This window comes from Myxocyprinus asiaticus, chromosome 15 (genome assembly GCF_019703515.2).
Source record: "Myxocyprinus asiaticus isolate MX2 ecotype Aquarium Trade chromosome 15, UBuf_Myxa_2, whole genome shotgun sequence".
Lineage (NCBI taxonomy): Eukaryota > Metazoa > Chordata > Actinopteri > Cypriniformes > Catostomidae > Myxocyprinus > Myxocyprinus asiaticus.
The window spans coordinates 47,888,601-47,911,663 of record NC_059358.1 but is presented as its reverse complement, the minus strand read 5'-3'; the positions used below and the strand labels follow the sequence as shown (position 1 = coordinate 47,911,663).

At 38.2% G+C, this 23,063-nt stretch overlaps 1 protein-coding gene across 1 annotated transcript in view; it reads left to right on the top strand.

The window, feature by feature from the left end:
• The first annotated feature begins 3,447 nt into the window (after nucleotides 1-3,447).
• Nucleotides 3,448-23,063, top strand: part of bmper (BMP binding endothelial regulator) — a 40,078-nt gene continuing 20,462 nt past the window's right edge. Inside the window, exons 1-6 of the mRNA XM_051718043.1 lie at nucleotides 3,448-4,091; nucleotides 6,546-6,631; nucleotides 8,855-8,954; nucleotides 14,811-14,893; nucleotides 16,202-16,292; nucleotides 16,870-16,952. Coding sequence (XP_051574003.1) covers nucleotides 4,001-4,091; nucleotides 6,546-6,631; nucleotides 8,855-8,954; nucleotides 14,811-14,893; nucleotides 16,202-16,292; nucleotides 16,870-16,952 — 534 coding nt within the window. The 5' untranslated portion in view covers nucleotides 3,448-4,000. The remainder of the gene's footprint in view (nucleotides 4,092-6,545; nucleotides 6,632-8,854; nucleotides 8,955-14,810; nucleotides 14,894-16,201; nucleotides 16,293-16,869; nucleotides 16,953-23,063) is intronic.

Here is a 23,063-nt window from a genome sequence, read left to right as displayed (position 1 = left end):
TGTGCTGTGAATAAGTATTGACCTTTAGACCTGCTCTCTATTTAATAATATACTGTATAATAGGGTAGTTTTGTTTAAGGCTACGACCTGTAGTATACAGTAGTTTTAAATTATAATACCATGTCTGCTTAAGCTAAATCATTAAATTAAAATAAAATAAAACTATTATTTTATTTTGTATTCCTATGACTGACACGCTGCTTCTGCTTCCGATGTAAATACACTAATTTGTTAACATGAACAGCGAAACAAATACGCACTGCTTCTGCCCTGCTTCAGCGTGCAGTGTAAAACGGGCATTGCGCAGCGTGACTGTGTCGAGGCCAGTCCCTCATCCTGATGTTTTTGCTGTAATTCCAGATTTAATAGCATAGTGGCAGTAAAACCATTGAAAAAGTGCATGTTTTGCACCTTCTTTGAGGGAAACCGTGTGTGTAGGAGGGATTATATTTAAACTCAGCTGTCTGCCACTGCAGTATGTAGTCTGTGTGTCCATCATATCAAGTCTTCAGCCCTTTGTGATGTCTCTTTACAGGCATCACGCACCACTGAGACCACTAAGAATAGCCCTGTCTGTCTGCCTCACTGTATCTTCTCTTTATCTGGGAGAGTGAGACATGCAGTTTACTAATAACACACACACACACACACACACACACACACACACACTGTCTCTTTCATTCAACCCCATGTACATGATCAGAGACAATCACAGATGTCAGAGAGAGGTTGCTTCACACTACAGAGTCATGTACAGACTATTTTTGTAGAAGTATGTGCTGTTAGGAAAAGTTGGATTTGTAGATGATGTTATGTCTTGTTGTCCATGTCCCTGTTAGGCTTAGATGTGCTTGATGTCATTGTCCTTTTTTAAAGGCTACTGTGAAAAATTGTAGAACTTGTTTGCATATAATATGTAAAAATATAATGCCAGAATTCAGAATGATCACCAGAATCCCATAAATATGTACAACATCTATTAAAAAATATCTTCAAAAATGTACTTGTCTTAACATTTTAGTCCTCAAGAATTATATTAATAGCACCTAATTCCATGATATTGTTATTATTAATAATAATATTATTCATGATTTTATTGTGCTGGTTGTTGTTGAATGAATATTTCATGTATATGAACTTCCATTATATAGAGTTGTTGTTTTGTGTGTGTGTGTGTTTTATGTAATATGGTCCTAAATACAGATCTCTCTCTGTACATCAATTACACTGTCAAATGAGGCAATAAAGAATTTCACTAATTATTATACTTTACAATTATTACAATTTATAAATGCTTCAGTTAGATAATGAAAGGTCTCTGTGTGTGTGTCTGTGTTTGCATTTGTGCGTCTATATAAGGATTTATGGAGATATTTTAATGGACTTAGTTTCTGTATTATGTTGCTCCATTCTGGCAACTCGATAGGGCCATTTATAATCCTCCTCAGTTACACAAAATCAGCACTCTGTGCTGTTAGTGGGAAGAAATTAGTCATATCTTTAATCTATACACCCACTGACTACATTATACTGTATGCTAGATGAGAACTGCTATATCCATTTCGAATGATTAACAACAGTTTAATGGTAAACAAGCAGATAAAACCTCACTGTTCACATTAAAGACAAGAGGCTACAATCTGATCACAACAGCAGACACTGTGGAGATGTTTATTTCCTGTGTTACCTCACACAGCATTCACAGAACACATCTCTGTCCTTTGTGTGGCATTAGCTGGCTATAAAGTTTTGAGTCAAAAGTCCAGTTTCACAAATGCTTGTTTTCCCTAGCAGTGAATGTTAGTCTCAAGCACCTAACTTAAACTTTGTTGAACATTTTGGGAACACATTAATTGTAAGGATTTATAAAGGGGTTTGTTAATGACTACATCATCATTTACAAATGCATTATAAATTATTGGTATGCAGTTATAACAATATGAATAAAAAGGGCAACTTTATGCAATACCTGCCAAATAGTGAGGATGTTGTGAATGCTTAATAAATACTTATACCCATACTTACATTAATCAAAAACACAAAATGTTCTAATTCATGATTAATTTGACAATGCAGAAAAAAAATCGACTATTATAATGAGATTTAAAGGAGGGATTATGTAACTTTGTGTTTCTATTCATGACTGTAATGTCTTGACTCACTTGTCTTGTCACTTTTCTTGTCACGTTGATGTCAAAAGAATGGTGTTACTCCGACTGCTGTACCAACATACCAAGTCCTAGTTACGTAAATTCCTCTGCAAAAACACTTTTCAGGTCTTCATGCTCATTCACAGCATATATTATATAATAAAGCCTGATGATCATTAAACCACACTGAACTTATATACATAGGCTTCTAATGTTAGCAACTCCTTAATCAATGCTTCATATGCGTCCACTTTACGCTGAGGTAAATTTTCACAGGTTACTAATGTTGACTATTTGCTATGAAGTATTTCAAACATTTGAGGTAAAATGGCTCACTATTTGACAGGTATTGAATGCAAGTCACCCTTTTTATGCATGTTGTTATAACCGCATGTTGATTCTTTATAATAAATTTGTAAATTAATTATTAGTCATTAAGGAACCTATTTATAAACCATTAAAAAAGGGAAATTTCATGCAAAGTGTTAGAGTTTTAGTGAATTCTGTGCTTCAAACTAAAATTTCATAATATATTTTTGTTATACAACCACACTAGCATGGATTAAGAAAGAGTCGGGTATATACTGAAGGCAGATTTAACCAAATGTTGAACTGTGTTCTCAGGACAAGTAATAACTTCAGGTGCAATAGTCTTTTTGTAGCCACGATCCCACAGTATGTGCCTATACAGAAACGAAACTTGCCAAAATTGTGACTACTAGCCCCGGTTATCGTTTGCTATGGGCTGAGTAGCACTTGTTATTGATGATTAAATCAATTAAACGTCATTATCAACGCTTATCAAATGAATGAGGTTTGTCAAGCCTGCTGTGATTCTCTGAGTTTGGCAAAAAGCAATTTTCACCAGGTGAGTTAGCGGCAGCTGCAGTAAAAGTGCTCTTTGGCGCCATCTAGTGATTAATATTACCGCAATTAATGATTCCCTTCTTCAGAGGCAACTCCTGTCATATACAGTCTTCCATGTGTACGCAGACTAGTTAGGGACTAGTGTCTGTTTGAGCCGATATCTATGGATATTAATTTGATCTTTGTGCATGTAGATTCTCTGGATTTCTCTGGGCATTTGGCACCTACTTTAGTTAATGGCCCATGCATGAAGCAATTGTTATTCTAAGTGAGATTACACAAAGAACTATATGCATATGGCATGTTCCTGTACAGCTTTAGCGTCTTTATAGCGCACATGTTTGAAGGTAAAGTCACATGAGTGCTGAGGGCGGATCTCAATATACCTCACCCTGCTGCAGATCTGCGGCATTATAAACCAACACGAGCATTTAAATAGAGAGGGGCAGATCTGTGTGGACTAGAGGACAGTCCAACATCGCGGGAATGTTTAACTGCAGCTCAGGAGCTCGCGTGAGCAGCCGCGCGCATCCCCGCGCCACCGAGAGACGCACCGGTGATCAAACCAAATCAGTTTGACCAGACGAGTCCTGCTGGACATCTCTAACTCCATCTTTATCTCCATTGGGATCATTTTCCATCAGCTATGGCCGTGTCATCTCTCCACAGGCTTTTCTTCAGAAGATCTCGGGATCTTATCTCTGATTTGGGCTCTTCGGGGAGTTTGTGACCCGCGAATTTGGATATTCAAGAAGGTCGCTGTCGACGTGTTTTTGGACTCTGCTGCTCTGCTTTTGTCATTATAATGTTCGGCTGACGGTCCATCGCTACATGTTGTGGGATTAAATCCCCGGTGACACCGATGTCTCCTTCCCTCAGGATCATAACGCAAACTATTTCTACAGGCTGTGGATAATATTATTATTTTTTAAATTATCATCATATTTCTTTTCTTTTTTTCCTGCGTCTGGAGTGAATTTAGGATGCTGTGTCTGTCTCCTCCAGTAACCCATAACCTCTTATTCTGGTTTTTAATTTTCCAAGCAGCAAAATCAACTGCACCTTTAATCACAGGTAAGAATCATTCTTAAATGAGTCACAGTCAATCCATTTAAACATTTCTGCTACATTTACAAATAAAATACACATCATCCTCATCACATCAGGTCAGTTTTATTGATCTTGATCAATCTGTTGACTCGTTATGTTCATGTAAGTGTGGCTTGGGAATTTCAGATGTCGCTTTTGAATAAAAAAGAAAAAGTTTTTTAGGCAAATTTGGCAAAAGCGCGCAGTTTTCTATAATATGTTTTCGTTAACACTACACGTGCATTTCTTTTTTTTAAAAAACACTATTTTACAGCGTCCGTGTTACACGTTACATGTTACTATTATTAATAACTATATTATTAACAATACAAAATTAATAATAATTAAATTTACTGAAGTTTGAAACAGAATTAATGTTCAGTGAAACAATGTTTCAATCTAGTAACACAATTTTACCATGTTTAAAGTGTGTGTTATACATGTTACATGCACTGTTATTAATTGATAGCCTATATTAGTAACTATAACATTTAATAATACTTAGATTTATTTCGGTTTGAAATAGAATTAATGTTCTGTGAAAAGATGTTACAGTCTAGTAACACTATTTTACAATGTCTGTTACACATACAGTTGAAGTCAGAAGTTTACATACACTTAGGCTGAAGTCATTAAAACTCATTTTTAACCACTCCACAGATTTCATATTAGCAAACTATAGTTTCGGCAAATCTACTTTGTGCATGACATGAGTCATTTTTCCAACATTTTTTTACAGACAGATTATTTCACTTTTAATTGACTATATCACAATTCCAGTGGGTCAGAAGTTTACATACACTAAGTTAACTGTGCCTTTAAGCAGCTTGGAAAATTCCAGAAAATGATGTCTAGCCTTTAGGCAATTAGCCAATTAGCTTCTGATAGGAGGTGAACTGAATTGGAGGTACACCTGTGGATGTATTTTAAGGCCTACCTTCAAACTCAGTGCCTCTTTGCTTGACATCATGGGAAAATCAAAAGAAATCAGCCAAGACCTCAGAAAACAAATGTGGACCTCCACAAATCTGGTTCATCATTGGGAGCAATTTCCAAGTGCCTGAAGGTACCACGTTCATCTGTATAATCAATAGTATGCAAGTATAAACACCATGGGACCACACAGCCATCAGACCGCTCAGGAAGGAGACATATTCTGTCTCCTAGAGATGAACGTAGTTTGGTGCGAAAAGTGCAAATCAATCCCTGAACAAAAGCAAAGGACCTTGTGAAGATGCTGGAGGAAACAGGTAGACAAGTATCTATATCCACAGTAAAACAAGTCCTATATCGACATAACCTGAAAGGCTGCTCAGCAAGGAAGAAGCCACTGCTCCAAAACTGCCATTTAAAAGCCAGACTACAGTTTGCAAGTGCACATGGGGACAAAGATCTTACTTTTTGGAGAAATGTCCTCTGGTCTGATGAAACAAAAATGGAACTGTTTGGCCATAATGACCATTGTTATGTTTGGAGGAAATAGGGTGAGACTTGCAAGCCGAAGAACACCATCCCAACTGTGAAGCATGGGGGTGGCAGCATCATGTTGTGGGGGTGCTTTGCTGCAGGAGGGACTGGTGCTCTTCACAAAATAGATGGCATCATGAGGAAGGAAAATTATGTTGATATATTAAAGCAACATCTCAAGACATCAGCCAGGAAGTTAAAGCTTGGTCTCAAATGGGTCTTCCAAATGGACAATGACCCCAGGCATACCTCCAAAATTGTGGCAAAATGGCTTAAGGACAACAAAGTCAAGGTATTGGAGTGGCCATCACAAAGCCCTGACCTCAAAAAGATAGAAAATTTGTGGACAGAACTGAAAAAGCATGTGCGAACAAGGAGGCCTACAAACCTGACTCAGTTACACCAGTTCTGTCTGGAGGAATGGGCCAAAATTCCAGCAACTTATTGTGAGAAGCTTGTGGAAGGCTACACAAAACGTTTGACCCAATTTAAACAATTTAAAGGCAATGCTACGAAATACTAACAAAGTGTATGTAAACTTCTGACCCAATGGGAATGTGATGAAAGAAATAAAAGCTGAAATAAATAATTCTCTCTACTATTATTCTGACATTTCACATTCGTAAAATAAAGTAGTGATCCTAACTGACCTAAGACAAAAACTTTTTTGTGAAAAAGTGAGTTTAAATGTATTTGGCTGAGGTGTATGTAAACTTCTGACTTCAACTGTATTACATGTGATTAATATTAATTTCTGTTGTTTTAACAATAACAATATGTAAGTGTAAGCAGTAAGTGCATGTAGTTCATTAGTAGATACACAGTAACTTGATCGCTGTAAAAATAAAGTGACCTACTGTCAAATACAGTAATTTGTGTATGGAACTGTATGAAATGTTGAATTAAATAAAATATTTAGAGAAAATAGCTCATGTAAAGTGTTGTGAATTTGTGATTGTGTTGTTCATTCAGGCACAGAAGCGAGCTGTGAGAACGAGGGAGAGGTGTTACACATCCCCAACATCACAGACAACCCCTGCATCTCCTGCGTCTGTCTGGTGAGAAATTCAACATCAGCATCATTGTTGTTCTTGTTCAGCTTTATTTTTGATGTGCTAAAGAAACCAGAGAAAGGAGAGAGATAGAGCAACTACCCGAGAGTCAGTGAGGCACAGACAGTCACAGTTCACCTGAGAGAGAAGACGGGCCAATATTTTTAGCGCAGTTTGCAGATTTCACATGGCTGATTATAACAGTCCATCTATGAAATGATCTGTTTTGAGTTGGCACTGTTGGATCCTGCCAGGGGTGAGCAAACAAGACTTTGTGGCTTTCCGGGCTGGCTCAGGACAGGGCTTGAGTTGTGTCCAGCGCTCTGGCTCTGTGGGGCACGTTGAGTGAAAGGAAAGTTAAAGGGATAGTTCACCCAAAAATGAAAATTCTCTGATTATTTACTCACCCTCATGATATCCCAGGTGTGTATAACTTTCTTTCTTCACCAGAACACATTTGAAGAAAAATATCTTAGCTCAGTAGGTCCTTAAAATGCAAGTGAATTGAGATTTCTCTTTTGAAGCTCCAAAAAGCACAGACAGTCAGCATAAACATCATCCATACGACTCCAGCTGTTAAATTAATGTCTTCTAAAGCATCACAATCACTTTTGGTGCGAAAAAGATAAATATTTATTACTTTTTTTTTTTTTAACCCTAAATCATGCTTCCGGTCGGCAGCGGTACGTGCGTGTGACGTAATCGCATTGGAATTTGAAACGTGTGAGAACTGACGCACGTGCATCACAGCTGGAAGAGCAGCGCTGTTTACAGGTGAGGAGGAGGAACACTGTACAGAAGCTTAGTTGATTTTGGTTTAGATCTGTATTTATCTGTTTCTTTACTCACAATGGTGTGTTTGTGTGCTCATCCTGGATGTCTCAACTGAGTGGAGAATGTGAGATTACATCTGTATCCATGGCAATGTAAATACGTCACATGAGAGATCACTTGAACTCAGCGCTCTCGTGAAGCGTTGGATTACAGTTAAAAAGTACTTAAATATTGATCTTTTTTGCGCCAAAAGTGATGGTATCGCTTTAGAAGACATTAATTTAACCGCTGGAGTCGTTTGAATGACGTTAATGCTGACTGTCTGTGATTTTTGGAGCTTCAAAAGAGAAATCTCAATTCACTTGATTTTAAGGACCTACTGAGCTAAGATATTATTCCGTTTTTCTTCAAATGTGTTCTGGTGAAGACAGAAAGGCATATACACCTGGGATATCATGAGGGTGAGTAAATAATGAGAGAATTTTCATTTGTGGGTGAACTATGCCTTAAAAAAGTGTATACATCACTGATACAAACAACCCCTGATAAAGTGATACATTGTCAAAAAGTGAAGATTATTCATCCACAGTGGGATTAATATTCAAGGTGGAATGAAGACTTGGATGTTTCACTAATCTGATGGATAAAATACAAGTAGTTTTTGCAGTAGGTGTTGAATCTTAGTGCTACTGGATTTTTAAGATCCATCCAGTCGCAGTGTTCCCAAACCATGGTATTTGCTAAACTGTGATGATCTGTTTGTCAGTATGCAGTTCTTGTGTGTCTTCTGGGGCTGTTTTCAGGTATCTGTTTCTGTCTGTAAAGCAGCTCTTTGGACTGTCTGAGATTTGCAGGATTGTGTTTTGGAGTTTTGCAACCCTTCACATGGATTGTGATATAGACGATGGGTTGTGTATCGTTGTTGTGATATGTAAGATTACGCATGATCAAAACAACTAGGCTATTTTACAACAGTATGGGTTGAAAAACAGCTAAATCTCTCCATTATCAAGCACCATGACAGGTGAAAATGTCTCCACCTGACTGCAAGAACAGCTTTTCAATAGTACACTGGGGGAAAAAACTTTGTCGAGAGTAGATGTTAAACCTGGAATAAGGTGTTTTATTGAGGATATTGAACATCTGTGGGTCATATTGTGTGTGTGTGTGTGTGAGCTGATATGATGGCATGATGAATGTCTGGTATTGATTTTGGAGCATGTGACTTGATGAATGGAGATCAATACAGGAAGGGTTTATCACTGATGCATTGAAAGATGATTCCTGACATTTATCTGCTGTCATCAACCAAACATGATTCAATTAAACTGATCTATCAAGAGAACACACACACTTCTCTACAAAATCCATAGCTTGCCTTTGTCACCAAGTAAAATCTTGAAATATTGCATTACATGGGGTATTGGCCTCTAATTCTCCCTTTTCTTTCTGCAGGACAAGAAAGCAGACTGTAAACAGGAGAAGTGTGCTCATGTGTCAGAGGATTGTGCGCTGGTTGTCAAACAGACAGGAGCCTGCTGTGAAAGATGCAAAGGTCAATACATGCACCCTAATGAGTTCACTAAACACACTGATGTTGTGAACTATGAGAAATAATATCTCAAAATAAAGTGATATGATTAATGCAGCCCAGTCTCATAGAATGAACATTCTGATAACTGAGTTTTTAGTGCAGCGCTCTGTTTTGCTGCAGTTTCTTGGTGAAATGAACACTAGAGGCGCTACACCTGTGTGTTATATTCACTTTCACACAAATCACGAGTACAACGGCTGATTATCACTTTATAAAAACATATTTTTCACACTAATACTCACACACTTCTGTGTTCTGATATTGAAACACTTTTACTCTAATGCATCATTTGAAAAATGTATTCCATCATGGTTAGCTTATGCGGTAGTTCACCTGATAGAGTGTTGGACTTTGGACTCAGAAGACCGAGGTTTGATCTCAGCCAAACACGCAAGCTGACACACGAGACAGAAAATGTTCTTTTCATTTCTCATTTTGTTTTTAGATGCTGGTTTAGGTGTTGGTTAATGGTAAGGATGTCTGTTTTGTTAAACTCTCATTTATCTTTTAGGACATAATTGGTTAGGTTCGGGTTAAAGTTTTAGCTTAGGGAGGTACGTTTTACTTATTAAAACTCCCATCTGATATTCACCTTTAAAACCTCGTCTGATTATGACCCACTGGACATTTCACTGGGAAACTGAAGCCAAATGTGTTATAAGGCACATAATTTTGTTTTGCAAAAATGTTGCCACGGTCACGTAATGTTCATGAGACCAGGCTGTATTAATGATCTGTGTTCATCAGCTGACTGGGGTTTAACCATCTATTGCATGATCTATTGCCTCTGGGTAACAAGCTTCATTTTCTTTGCAAGCATATGATGAATATAAGATTCAAATAAAATAGTTAATAATGAAGAGATGACTGAATAAATCAATTAAAAGCTTTTTCTTGGTCACACTACATCCTTGTGGTAATTCGAAACCCCTACAAAAAATATGATTCAGAATTTGTAAGAACATTTTATTTTAAAACATTTAGAGTCAAATAAATGATTTGTATGTAATGAGAAATTTCTGAAATGTGTTTTTTAATTGTGTGACAGTGGAATGTCATGCATCCAGCCACTATAGGGGATATTCAGGTGTTCCGGCACCTTCAATTCCAAAAAGAAAAAAAAATGCTTGTTTGTCAATCCATTCCATTTATTGTATTCTCCAATGCTGTTTTTGTTGATCCATTTAACACATTCTATCTGTATTTAACAAGTGCACTTGTTCAAAATATTTCGCTCTATTGCTCTTAAGAGTATTCTCTATGTGTCAAGTTACGAATGTTCTTTCCTTTTTCACGTGCGTTTCCCAAAACTGCATTTTGCAACTACGCTCTTTAAGTGCTTCTTAAGAGTTGCTGTCCCTGTGTGAGTGCTGAAATGTGACGGTATAGTGACACTCGTCATTGTAATTTTATTATAGCTTGGCGCGTAACTTTATAAATACATAATTTACCTCGCTTGGAAATGTTATTCTCTGTCATTATGTTGTGCAGTAGGCTACCATCTACAATCTACAATCACTGCTTTGTTCATCATATGTAGGCCTACGTTTGATTGCAATGTTTTGTTTACACAAATCATATGTGGGTTGAGGTGCAAGCTCAGTGTCAGTGAAGACTATACATACATACATACATGCAGTTGTGCACAAAAGTTTGCATACCCTTGGAGAATTGGTAATATATGCACCATTTTTAAAGAAAACATGAGTGAGCAGGCAAAACACATTCCTTTTATTTCTTATGGGATTCATATTCAACTGTAGGTTATAACAGAATGGCACAATCATAAAACAAAACATGGCAACAAAGTAAAAAATAAAATGACCCCTGTTCAAAAGTCTGCATACCCTTAGTTCTTAATACTGTGTATTGTCCCCTTTAGCATCAATGACAGCGTGCAGTCTTTTGTAATAGTTGTCTATGAGGCCCCAAATTCTTGCAGGTGGTATAGCTGCCCATTTGTCTTGGCAAAATGCCTCCAGGTCATGCAAAGTCTTTGGTCGTCTTGCATGAATCGCACGTTTGAGATCTCCCCAGAATGGCTCAATGATATTAAGGTCAGGAGACTGTGATGGCCACTCCAGAACCTTCACCTTTTTCTGCTGTAACCACTGGAGAGTCAACTTGGCCTTGTGCTTAGGGTCAATGTCGTGCTGGAAAGTCCAAGAGCGTCCCATGCGCAGCTTTCGTGCAGAAGAATGCAAATTGTCTGCCAGTATTTTCTGATAACATGCTGCATTCATCTTGCCATCAATTTTCACAAGATTCCCCGTGCCTTTAGAGCTCACACCCCCCCCAAAACATCAGTGAGCCACCACCATGCTTCACAGTGGGGATGGTATTCTTTTCACTATAGGCCTTGTTGACCCCTCTCCAAACATAGCGCTTATGGTTGTGACCATAAAGCTCTATTTTGATCTCATCACTCCAATTTACAGTGTGCCAGAAGCTGTGAGGCATGTCAAGGTGTTGTCAGGCATATTGTAACCGGGCTTTTTTTGTGGCATTGGCACAGTAAAGGCTTCTTTCTGGCAACTCGACCATGCAGCTCATTTTTATTCAAGTATCGTCGTATTGTGCTCCTTGAAACAACCACACCGTCTTTTTCCAGAGCAGCCTGTATTTCTCCTGAGGTTACCTGTGGGTTTTTCTTTGTATCCTGAACAATTCTTCTGGCAGTTGTGGCTGAAAGCTTTCTTGGTCTACCTGACCTTGGCTTGGTATCAAGAGATCCCCGAATTTTCCACTTCTTAATAAGTGATTGAACAGTACTGACTGGCATTTTCAAGGTTTTGGATATCTTTTTATATCCTTTTTCATCTTTATAAAGTTCCATTACCTTGTTACGCAGGTCTTTTGACAGTTCTTTTCTGCTCCCCATGGCTCAGTATCTAGCCTGCTCAGTGCATCCACGTGAGAGTTAACAAACTCATTGACTATTTATACACAAACACTAATTGCAATTTAAAAAGCCACAGGTGTGGGAAATTAACCTTTAATTGCCATTTAAACCTGTGTGTGTCACCTTGTGTGTCTGTAACAAGGCCAAACATTCAAGAGTATGTAAACTTTTGATCAGGGCCATTTGGGTGATTTCTGTTACCATTATGATTTAAAAAGGAGCCAAACAACTATGTGATAATAAATGGCTTCATATGATCACTATCCTTAAATAAAAGACAGTTTTTTTTTTGTTGCATGATCAGTCATATTTTCAAAATCAATGGCAAAATTTCACAATGTCTGCCACGGTATGCAAACTTTTGAGCACAACTGTATATATATATATATATATATATATATATATATATATGTGTGTATGTATATATAATACTGTATAATGAGGTTTACTGTGTTGCAAGTAGGCCTATTGCAAGTGCACAATAGGACGATGGAAGCACTTATGTGGGGAACTTGTACTGTACATACATTCACTGATCAAACGGAGATCTGCTACCAAAATGATACCAATGACATCAATGCAGCACAACAAGGCTGCGATGCGGGCAACAGCGTCCTTGGGTGTCAGAGAGGAAGATGAGGATGTTGTAGAAGAGTAAGGTGGAAAGACGAGCAAAGATAGACAGTATTCCCCTTAAATATAACATCTCCGTTCCCTCTGGATTTAATTTGTAATGCAATAATGCAACCACTTTGTACCAACTACGCGGTCCTGCACACAGTTCTGTGTAAGTAATCTTTTGATTTACGATAGGCATATTTTTATTTTTTATTTTTTTATTTATGTCATTTATCTATTTTATGACCTCATTTTAAATGATATAAAATTATATTAGGCTATTATATATAATATAATATAATAAAAATATACCCATGTAGTTGATATAACAGATCAATATAATTATAATCTATTTACATATAAATAAACTACATTAAAAATCAAAGTAGTATGGTCACTGTATACTAGGCTACTGCATAAAGTGTAAGAATCTGAACATTAACTCACTGTATTTAATTGTATTAATTGTAATTTTGCACATGTCCTGCAGGTGTCTGCATAAAATTATGTCATTACGATGCTCTTAAGCACTCTACGATTACTCCAGAACACTAGCAGATCTAAAACCATTTTCAAGTGGTACTTAACTTACGATGATTTTTGGAAACGCAGCCTAGTCAGTTGCGGACACTAGTAGAGGCAGCATATTGGAGAGTGGCACGAGACCACGCGCCCCTGCATAGACGCGCTTTTCGTTTCTTTTTCACGCTGTGGTCCGATCTCTGTTTCATAGAAATCGCGTAATATGGAATCAACTGCTCACCCTTTCCACCGATATGCAGTAGTGATTTTGCTTAGTTTATGAAAAAGCTGTATACACGAAGGGTTTTTTCAACATAGATAAAAAGACCACTCGACCAACACATTGGAAAAGGATTTACTGTTATTTCTATATTTATGCGTGTACTCCAATAAATGTTGATTCAGCATTTATTTTTATTTTGTGCGTTAGCAAATATACAGTGGGATTCACTAGTGAAAATGCTTCTTCACAACACAGTGAAGAATTTTAATTTAATGCAGATGTTTTCATTACAAATGATATTATCAGAATAACAATTCGAGTAAAAGGTAGTTGCGTAGAAGGTGTTTGTTTTCCCCGTTAAGAACAATGTGCATTTGACTTTTAAATTATAACATATAATGTAATTAGATTTACGTAGGCCTAAGTTTAGCATGTTCTATAAGATGCCCAATCTAGGGCAAGAAGAAGGTGACTTGTCCCAGCTGTCATTTGATTTTTTATAAAATGTATCAAATACATTTAATATAATTCTTAAACAAGTTTTTTTTGTCATCTAATATAAAACACCAAAAAACAAATATTCTATGTATTTTTTTTTTACAATTTAGTTGATTAATTACATGATACATAAATAATGACAGACAAATCATTATCCCAGTAACATTGATTCATCTGAAAGAAAAACAAATTGTTATATGAATTACATTCAGGCCTATTAATAAATCCATATTTAGACACCCATGACTGCGACATCACCCGATTTTAGGGTTCCCCCACCTCAGAAATCCCAATTTAACACATCCACAAAATGTATAGTGACTCATGTTCACTTCAAATATTTCAATAAATAAAAACATGTCTTTGAATAATTTATTTTAATTTTCGCACAGTGTTGCCTATCATACTTAAAATGATTATATTAAATTATTATTTTTCTATATGTACTTTTGTTTTTTTTAGTAATGAGGTCCATTTAATGCAAGAAAAGTGAATCAAACATTTTTAAACGATGCTGGGAATAGAGGGTTAAAAGTCATATTGTGTGTGTTTAGCACTACTGCCACACTATGGACAAGAGCGACTACTGCATGGCCAACATTTTTTGTTTTAGGTTGTTGTTGTTTGTTCATTCCTGTCATGTTGAGTTCTTTCATCTGGGCAGATATTTTGTTTGGTTGGTTTTAATGTCTTTGCTGAAGTGAGGTCAGAGTTCATCCAAGGTTTTTTCACTGTCTTCTTTAGAATGAAGACCTCTGAAGATTTCAACATCTAGCACACCTATGTTCCTTATATAATAAATGAAACATTTATCAGACATTATAATAATCATAACATGAATGCTTACATCATACAATGAATTATACATTAGTACATACATTTAATCTCAATGAAATCTTAATCTGTAGATGATGTTCATGTATAGAATGTGTCTTTGATAGACTGCCATTACTATAATGAAGACTTAAATGATAGCCTAATTTGAATGACATGACTAGAAATGTATTCTGATAATTTGTTCACCACATGATTTCCTCTCTCTGTCTCTCTGCAGGTTGTCAGCTGAAAGGGAGGTTGTACAACAGCTCCCATCAGTGGATCAGCCCTGTCAAACCCTGTGTCACATACAGCTGTCAGGTGAGGCTCAGCTGGTTTGCCTTCAGTGATTTTTCCTTCGATTTGCTTCTCATTGTCATAAAGGTTATAAAATGTATTGGGCTCTATTTGTGTGGCTGTGCTTGGTGCAGCGATATGTGCAACGACAGTGCAGTTTTCGTGTGAGTGCTAATTCTAAGCACAATCTTTGTGCCAGTGCAAGTGGGTGTGGGTGCAAGTGTTTGCACTATCTGTGGGTGCATTGTATGTTAATGAAGTGCCGCAAAGGGGAGCCTGGGTAGCTCAGCGAGTATTGACGCTGACTACCACCCCTAGAGTTGTGAGTTCAAATCCAGGGCGTGCTGAGTGACTCCAGCCAGGTCTCCTAAGCAACCAAATTGGCCCGGTTGCTAGGAAGGGTAGAGTCACAGGCAAAACAGGCAAAGGCAAGGGCAGGTACAAGAACAAACACAGACTGAAGGGAGAGTCTACATGAGTATTGACGAAGGAACTGACAAACACAATAGGGAAGACACAAAATGTATAGAGAGGAAAATCACAAGGGCAAACCAGGTGAACAGGTGAAACAGATTAATCAATAAAGAGACAAACAAGGGGGCGGGGTCCAGAAACAAGATGGAGCACATGGTGACAAGAAACAAACAAAAGCCATGTGCTAGACAGGAAAACTAAAACACAAAAACAGACAAACTGGTGACAGGTTCCCAACACTGAATAAAAACTTCACCAGAGTGTCGGGAACCTGACACTACCCCCCTCTACGGGATGACTTCCAGGCGTCCCAACCTGAACAAAGACATATAAAACAGAGGCAGGTAGTTCAATAAAGAAAACAGACACAAGTCCAAAAGTAGGAGGGGGCTACAGGCCAGGGCAGAGCCAGTGGGACAGTCCAGGGAAGAGCAGACCAGGGGAGGGGGAAACCGGGGAATGGCTAGAGATGCACTCCATGGCGGGGCTGGAGGCACGGTCCAGGGCAGGGACCCAGGTGGAGCAAACCAGTTGAGGGCCGGCAGGGCAGGAGGGCAGTGGACAGACCAGGGGGGCGCAGGCAGTATCAGCCAAGTGGGGAAGGGTGATGGAACACAAAGAGAAGGCTCAAAGGTAGAAATGGGGTCTGGCAACCAGGGAGGAGGGTCCAGTAAAGGGGTCGTGTCCATCGGCCGGGGAGGGGAATCCAGGAAAGGGGCGTGGTCCGGCAGCCAGGAAGGGGGCTCCAGGAGGCCGCTGAGCACGGGTCAGACTGGGCAGCGGCTGGTGAAGAGATGCACAAAATCAAGCATGTGAAGAGAAACATTAAAAGGTAAATTTTGATTTTGTTTTGGACAGGAAGGTGTCATCACTGAAGCAGAAATGAGGTGCGTCATTCACTGTAAGAACCCCAAAATCCACCCGAAGAAATGCTGCCCATCCTGCCCTGGTGAGTGAATACTATGTGAGTGTGTGTGCGTGTTCAGGTTTGTCGGGATAACTTGAGGTTTAAGAAGAATTAATGTAAATGCTTTAATAACATTATATTCTTCACATTTCTTCCTTTAACCCCTAAGCTCCATTCACTTCCATTGTAAGTGTATCAATGTAACCTCGATTTTTGCTTTTTTTACGAGACGGGTCAAAATGAATTTTTGTGGTAATCAATATTATGCCACAAAAACTGTCGATCGAGCTTAACTTGTATTGAACCCAGAATATTCCTTTAAAGCAGAGTTTTAATTTATGAGAATTGGTTGTGATTGTGGCAGACCTTGCTGTTAAATAACTTTTAAAGCGAGACTCGTAAACGTGCTGTGATCAAAATGAAATAAACAGCATTCTGCATATTGTGTACAAAATACAGTATGTCCTTAATAATTTCACTTCTAGGATCAAATAACCTACATGGACTAAAGTTTTGCCTTAAAGGAGGCCTATCTTTGTGGGTCTTTGTGTTAGCTGTTTAAAGTAGCGTTCTTCCAGATTCTCCTCACAGTTCTTGTCTATATGCTGGGTGTTCACAGGATGTATTTTTGAGGGGCGTCTATATAAAGAACAGGAGGAGTTTCACCCTGAAGGGAATCCTTGTATCAAATGCATCTGCACTGTGAGTATGTCTGAATCAACTGTTCACAGACTTCTGCTGATAATAGACTAAACAAACATTTTATAATGTCCAAATCATCCCACTGTGGGTAACTGTGATGCTGTCCTCAGTTTAGGTGATGACCTTCAGTATTTAAATATGTTCAAATACTTCTTATATACTTCAGTATATACAGTAGTTCAGTGAAAAGACTAGGCTTGGGATACATTTTCATACATCGATTATTAGAACATTTTCCAGATGATTATCAATATATAATGGCAGTTTTTCAGATATAAATAGCTCTACTCGTAGCACAATAGTTTTTGTCTCTTCATACATATTTCTCAACACAACTTTGGTAAAGTGTGAGTGGTGGGGTAAATGAAAGGGGGTCGCACACTGGACGCATCTGGCGCAAGACAAGAGCATGTTCTAAAATTAGAAAGCTCATCGTCTGTCGTTGTCCAGCTACGACTCCGGAGTCTGCTTAAAATTCTGCATCACCATGGAGCTCAACTCGCATAGTTTCCTATTAAATTCGACCCAATCATTATCAAAGGACAAAGATTATTTACTCTAGCCATCACTGGATGATATATTGTATGTATTTTTCATATAGCCTACACAACGTATTGTTAGGTAAAAGGACGTCTTTCAGGTAAAAGGACAGTTGCATGAAACTAAGGCTAACTACTAATTACATGTTCTACAGTGTAATTAGATTACTGTACTATTTATACTGTCTGAAAAGTAATTGCATTACTTATTACTAATTACTTTCTGAAACCCTTATCAACCTCGACAAGGATCGACATGAAACTGTTCTTTTAATTCTTTCAAATAAATCATATAAAACTGTCCAAAGAATTTAAGGGGGCAACGTTAAATTAGAAAATATATTTTGGTCACGTGACGCCATGCGAGGAGCAGACGTGTGAACCACGAGCTCTGCGTGCTTTGCTAGTTTTTAATTATTTTTGTGGTATAAATCGGTGAGATTCGACATATCCTACTACATATTTGTTCTTTGAAGTTAATATGGCAAAGAATTCAAAATCCTCGGGCTCTGAAGATATTAAAAGACACTTACATGCTCAAGCTGAAACCTCTGACAGGCCCGCAGACCAGGGACTCAATTTGGATGGCGCAGTGGGAGAAATTCAGCATCAGCTGGCGAGCTTGTCTGTGATGCTGACGAAAGTTGTTGCAGACTTGGAGGTTCTCATTGTAATACGTCAGTCGATTACGGTGATGGAAATAAAATTCTCTGAGTTGGTTACAAGAATCAGGGACATCGAGAGATGGATCGATTATCTGGAGTCATCGGAGAGGGAATTGGCTGCTAATCCATTGGCAACCAAGGCAGATTTACAGCACGTTTTTGAAAAGTTGGAAGACCTTGAGAATCGCGCTAGGAGGAATAACGTGAGAATTGTTGGAATTCCTGAACATGAGGAGGGCAGAGGTATGGTGAAATTCCTGGATGAGCTCTTCCCGAGTTTGCTCGACATAACAGGCCACAAGCTGGAAATCGAGCGAGCTCACAGAGTCCCGGCTCGCAGATCCGCTGAGGGAGACAGGCCCCGATCAATTCTGGCCAAATTTCTCAGATCATCAGATAAAGTGTTACATGAGGCGATGAGCAAAGGAAAACTTTCTTGGAAAAATCACAAAATGTTTTTGGTCCCGGACTTTGCAAACTCAACAAGAGAGAAACGTGATCAATTCAAGCAATGCAAGAAACTCTTACATCAACGGAAGATCGCTTTTGCGCTGATGTTTCCGGCCAAATTGAGAATAGATACTAAGGATGGCCTTATATATTTTATTATTATTATTATTATTTTTTATTATTATTATTTTATGTATGTTTTTGTATGTGTATGTATGTATGTGTGTATGTACGTATGTGTATATGTGTGTATGTATGTGTATATGTGTGTGTGTGTGTATATATATATATATATATATATATATATATATAATTTTGTGCAGGGATGTGTTTTGTGGAGGAACACACCTGCGGGACAGTTCTGTGAACGAATCTACATGTTCTTTGTGTTGATTGTTGCACTGATGTTGAAATATGGTCTTTGTAATCTTGATTTTGACGAACAATTTATTTTTTCTATTATATCAAATGTTAATATGAGTGGGTTATCTTTCTCCACGTGGAATGTGAATGGGTTGGGGCAACCCATAAAAAGAAGGAAGGTTATTTCTTTTCTTAAGTGTAAGAAATATGAAATAGTGTTTCTTCAAGAAACTCACCTTTCCTCACAGGAAGCTGAAAAAGTTGGGAAGATATGGGGTGGACATGTTTTCTTTAGTGCTGGCTCAAGTAAGAGCAGGGGAGTCATTACATTGATAAGTATTTAGAGTCATTATTGTTTTAGCAGAAATTCAGGGGCAAAGGTTGGTTCTGGCTAATATTTATGCACTTAACATTGATGATCAGGGCTTTTTTATATATCTTGAAGGGATGTTGCAAGCCGTTGGCACCCCTCATGATACAATTCTGGGAGGAAACTTTAATCTTTTGATGGACTCAGTCCTTAATCATAGTGAAGCAAAAGTGTGTAAGCCCCCTAGAGCAACATTGATGCTTCACAGGATATGTAGAAGTCTTGCAGATATTTGGTGACTTTTGAACCCATCTGGTAGAGACTATAATTTTTTTTATATCTAAGTCCCTCATTCCATCTGTTGTCGATTGCTCAATTGGAAACATGTTATTCTCAGATCACGCCCTGGTGAGTTTAGAGGTGGTGCTACATATGGAGAAAAAAAAATCATACAGCTAGTGCTTTAATGTATCCCTTTTGCAAAATCCTGATTTCCAACAAATGCTAAAGACTGAAATCAATGTCTATATGGAGACCAACTGGTCCTCAGTATCCTCTGTGGGCGTGGCTCACACTTAAGGTGTTTCTTAAGGGTCGGATCATACGGTATGCTTCATTCATCAAAAAATCCAAAGCACGAGAACTTGTGGAGTTGGAAGGGAATATTAAAAGTGCTGAGGCAGAGCTGAAGTGCAGTATGTCATCTAATGGCCTCAGAGAATTGACCCGATTGAAATACAGATATAATACTATTTTGTTATGGTTATTCAGGGCAAGACAGTCATATTTTGAGTCGGGGGACAAAGCAGGGAAGCTTTTGGCTAGATATATAAAGCAGAGAGAGTCTTTTTCTACTATTCCCTCAGTGAAATTTGCTGGTGGTGAAATTTTTATTTCAGCCATTGATATTAATAATGCCTTTAAAGAATTCTGTCTTGATCTTTATAGTTCCATGTCTTCATCTACTGATGAAGAAATTAGAAACTTCATGGAACCATTAGTACTCCATAATTTGACAACTGAGCAAAACAATTCTCTTGATTCTGAGATAACCTTAGAGGAACTTGAAGAGGTAATTAAGGCCTTATGTAAGCAAGGCTCCGGGGCCAGATGGTTTTGCCACAGAATTGTTTAGATCTTATGCTACAGAATTGGCTCCACTTTTGTTAGAAGTTTATACAGAATCATTAAAGAATGGAAAGCTTCCGCTAACTATGACGCAAGCATGGGCAAAGATCCAAAAGAGTGTAAAAGTTGCTGTCCAATTTCCCTGATTCAGCTAGATGTTAAAATATTGTCAAAAATTCTGGCTAATCGATTAAGTTATGACATCTCTTATACATATAGATCAAGTGGGGTTTATTCAGGGTCATAGCTCTTCTGATACCATTAGGCGTTTCATCAATATCATGTGGTCAGTGGCGAATGATCAGACTCCGATCGCTGCCATTTCACTTGACGCCGAAAAGGCATTTGATATGGTAGAATGGGATTATCTTTTTAAGATTTTGAAAATGTATGGGTTTGGGAGTACGTTTATTGGTTGGATCAAGTTACTTTATAGACACCCTGTAGCAGCGGTATAAACAAATGGATTAATTTCAGATTATTTTATTCTGGATAGGGGCACCCAGCAGGGTTGCCCTCTTTCCCCATTATTGTTCTGTCTTGCCCTGGAACCGTTAGCAGCCACGATAATTAAGGAGGATGATTTTCCAGGGGTGGTGGCGGGAGGTGTGGCGCATAAGCTTCTGCTTTATGCAGATGATATTTTATTATTTGTCTCTGACCCTACTAGATCTATGCCTTGCCTCCACAGAATTATTAATTCCTTGTCCAAGTTCTCAGGATACAAAGTCAACTGGTATAAATCCAAAGCTTTGGCTCTGACAGCGTACTGTCCAGTAACGGCCTTCCAGCTGGGCGCCTTCCAGTGGCCCAAACAGGGCATTAAGTATTTGGGTGTTTTATTCCCAACAAATTTGTCTGATAGCTAGAGTTAATTTTGACCCTTTAATAAAAAGGTTTTCGAGCAATGTGACAGGTGGGCTTCATTGCATTTATCGATGATTGGGAAGGTTAATGTTATTAAAATTAACTTTATTCCAAAATTCAACTACCTGATACAGTCACTTCCTGTAGATGTCCCCCTCTTTTATTTCAAGCAATTTGAGAGCATAGTGAAGTCCTTCATTTGGAATGGCAAGCGACCCAGATTACATTTTAGTAAGCTGCATAGGCCGATTGACAAAGGTGGGCTAGGCCTACCCAAGATTTTGTTGTATTATTATGCGTTCGGTCTCAGACATTTGGCTCATTGGTCACTTCTACCTGAAAGAGCCCCTCCTTGGTTCTGTATTGAACAGGAAGTTCTTGCCCCTATTTTGCCATTGCAAAGCCTTTCTATTAATCTAATCAGAGAAGTTAAATCACACCCCGTTATTTCACATTTGCACTTGGTAGGGACAAAAGTGTCTAGAGTGTTTAATTCAGATATTCATCTAAATGTTGCCTCAAGCTTATGGCTAAACCCCAAACTATGCATTAATAAGTCCCCTTTCTCTTGGTCAGAGTGGATTGCGAGGGGGGTTAATACACTCGGTGACCTATATGAGAGTAGTATGTTGAGATCCTTTGAAAATTTGGTTCAACATTTTGGGATCCCCAGAAATAATTTTTTAGGTATCTACAGCTGCGCCACTTGCTTTGTACTATTTTTGGGAATAGCATACACCCCCTAAAGCAGCAGATACTCTAGGAGAGGTGATTACTGCTTTTGGAAAAGGTCATGAGGCATCAGTGTATTACTCCTTGTTAATTCAGAGTCTGGGGGACGGAGCCTCGACCACTCTCAAGAGATTATGGGAGAAAGATTTAAACTTGGAATTGGAGGAAGGAGAATGGGTTAGGATTCTAAAAAACATAAAAAAATGCATCTAGAGACGCAAGGGTGTGCCTTATACAATTCAAGATTTGACATCGGTTCTATTGGACCCCCTCTAAATTGTATAGGCTTGGTCTTAAAGACACACCCACCTGCTGGCGATGCCAATCAGAGGACGGAGATATAACCCATGTCTTTTGGGGGTGTGTTGGATACAGAAGTTATGGTTAAAGGTTCAGAGTCTGGTGTGCGATGTGTTCAGTGACTCGGGTATCATTTTGCCCCAGACTCTGTATCTTGGGCGATGGGGCGGTCATCGACATTGAAAGTAGACACATAAAAAGTTGGGTCTTAACCAATGTCGTGATCACCAGGCAGATTATTTTAATTGGCTGGAGGTTGGCTGGAGAACCCTCTTTTCAGGAGTGGTGCTCGGAGATGGGAAGGGTGGCGGCCTTTGAGGAAGGGGCATTTAGAAGAATGGGGAGGTACAACATGTTCGTGGAGAAATGGGGTGGGTATTTGTCATTTATGGATATGTGATTATTATTATTATTATATATTTTTATTTGTTTATTTATCTATTTATTTTTTTGTGCGTGTGTGTGTCTATATCATTTGAGACCACTGTGATGTTGTTGGGGTCAGGGTGGGATTGGGAGGGGGAGGGGTAATAGTGGGGGTTAAGATTGATTCTGTGTATATATGTTTTGTTTTATTTTGTTCATATATGTGAATCAATAAAATCTGTTAATCTGAAAAAAAAAGAAAACATATATTTTAACATTAGATTTTACATTTCGATTTTAAATTCACTATTGTTTGATATAGAATTGTTCTATAGTCTATACAGTATTTAATACAATTACATCAGAACTGTAATTAAATTACTGAAAAATT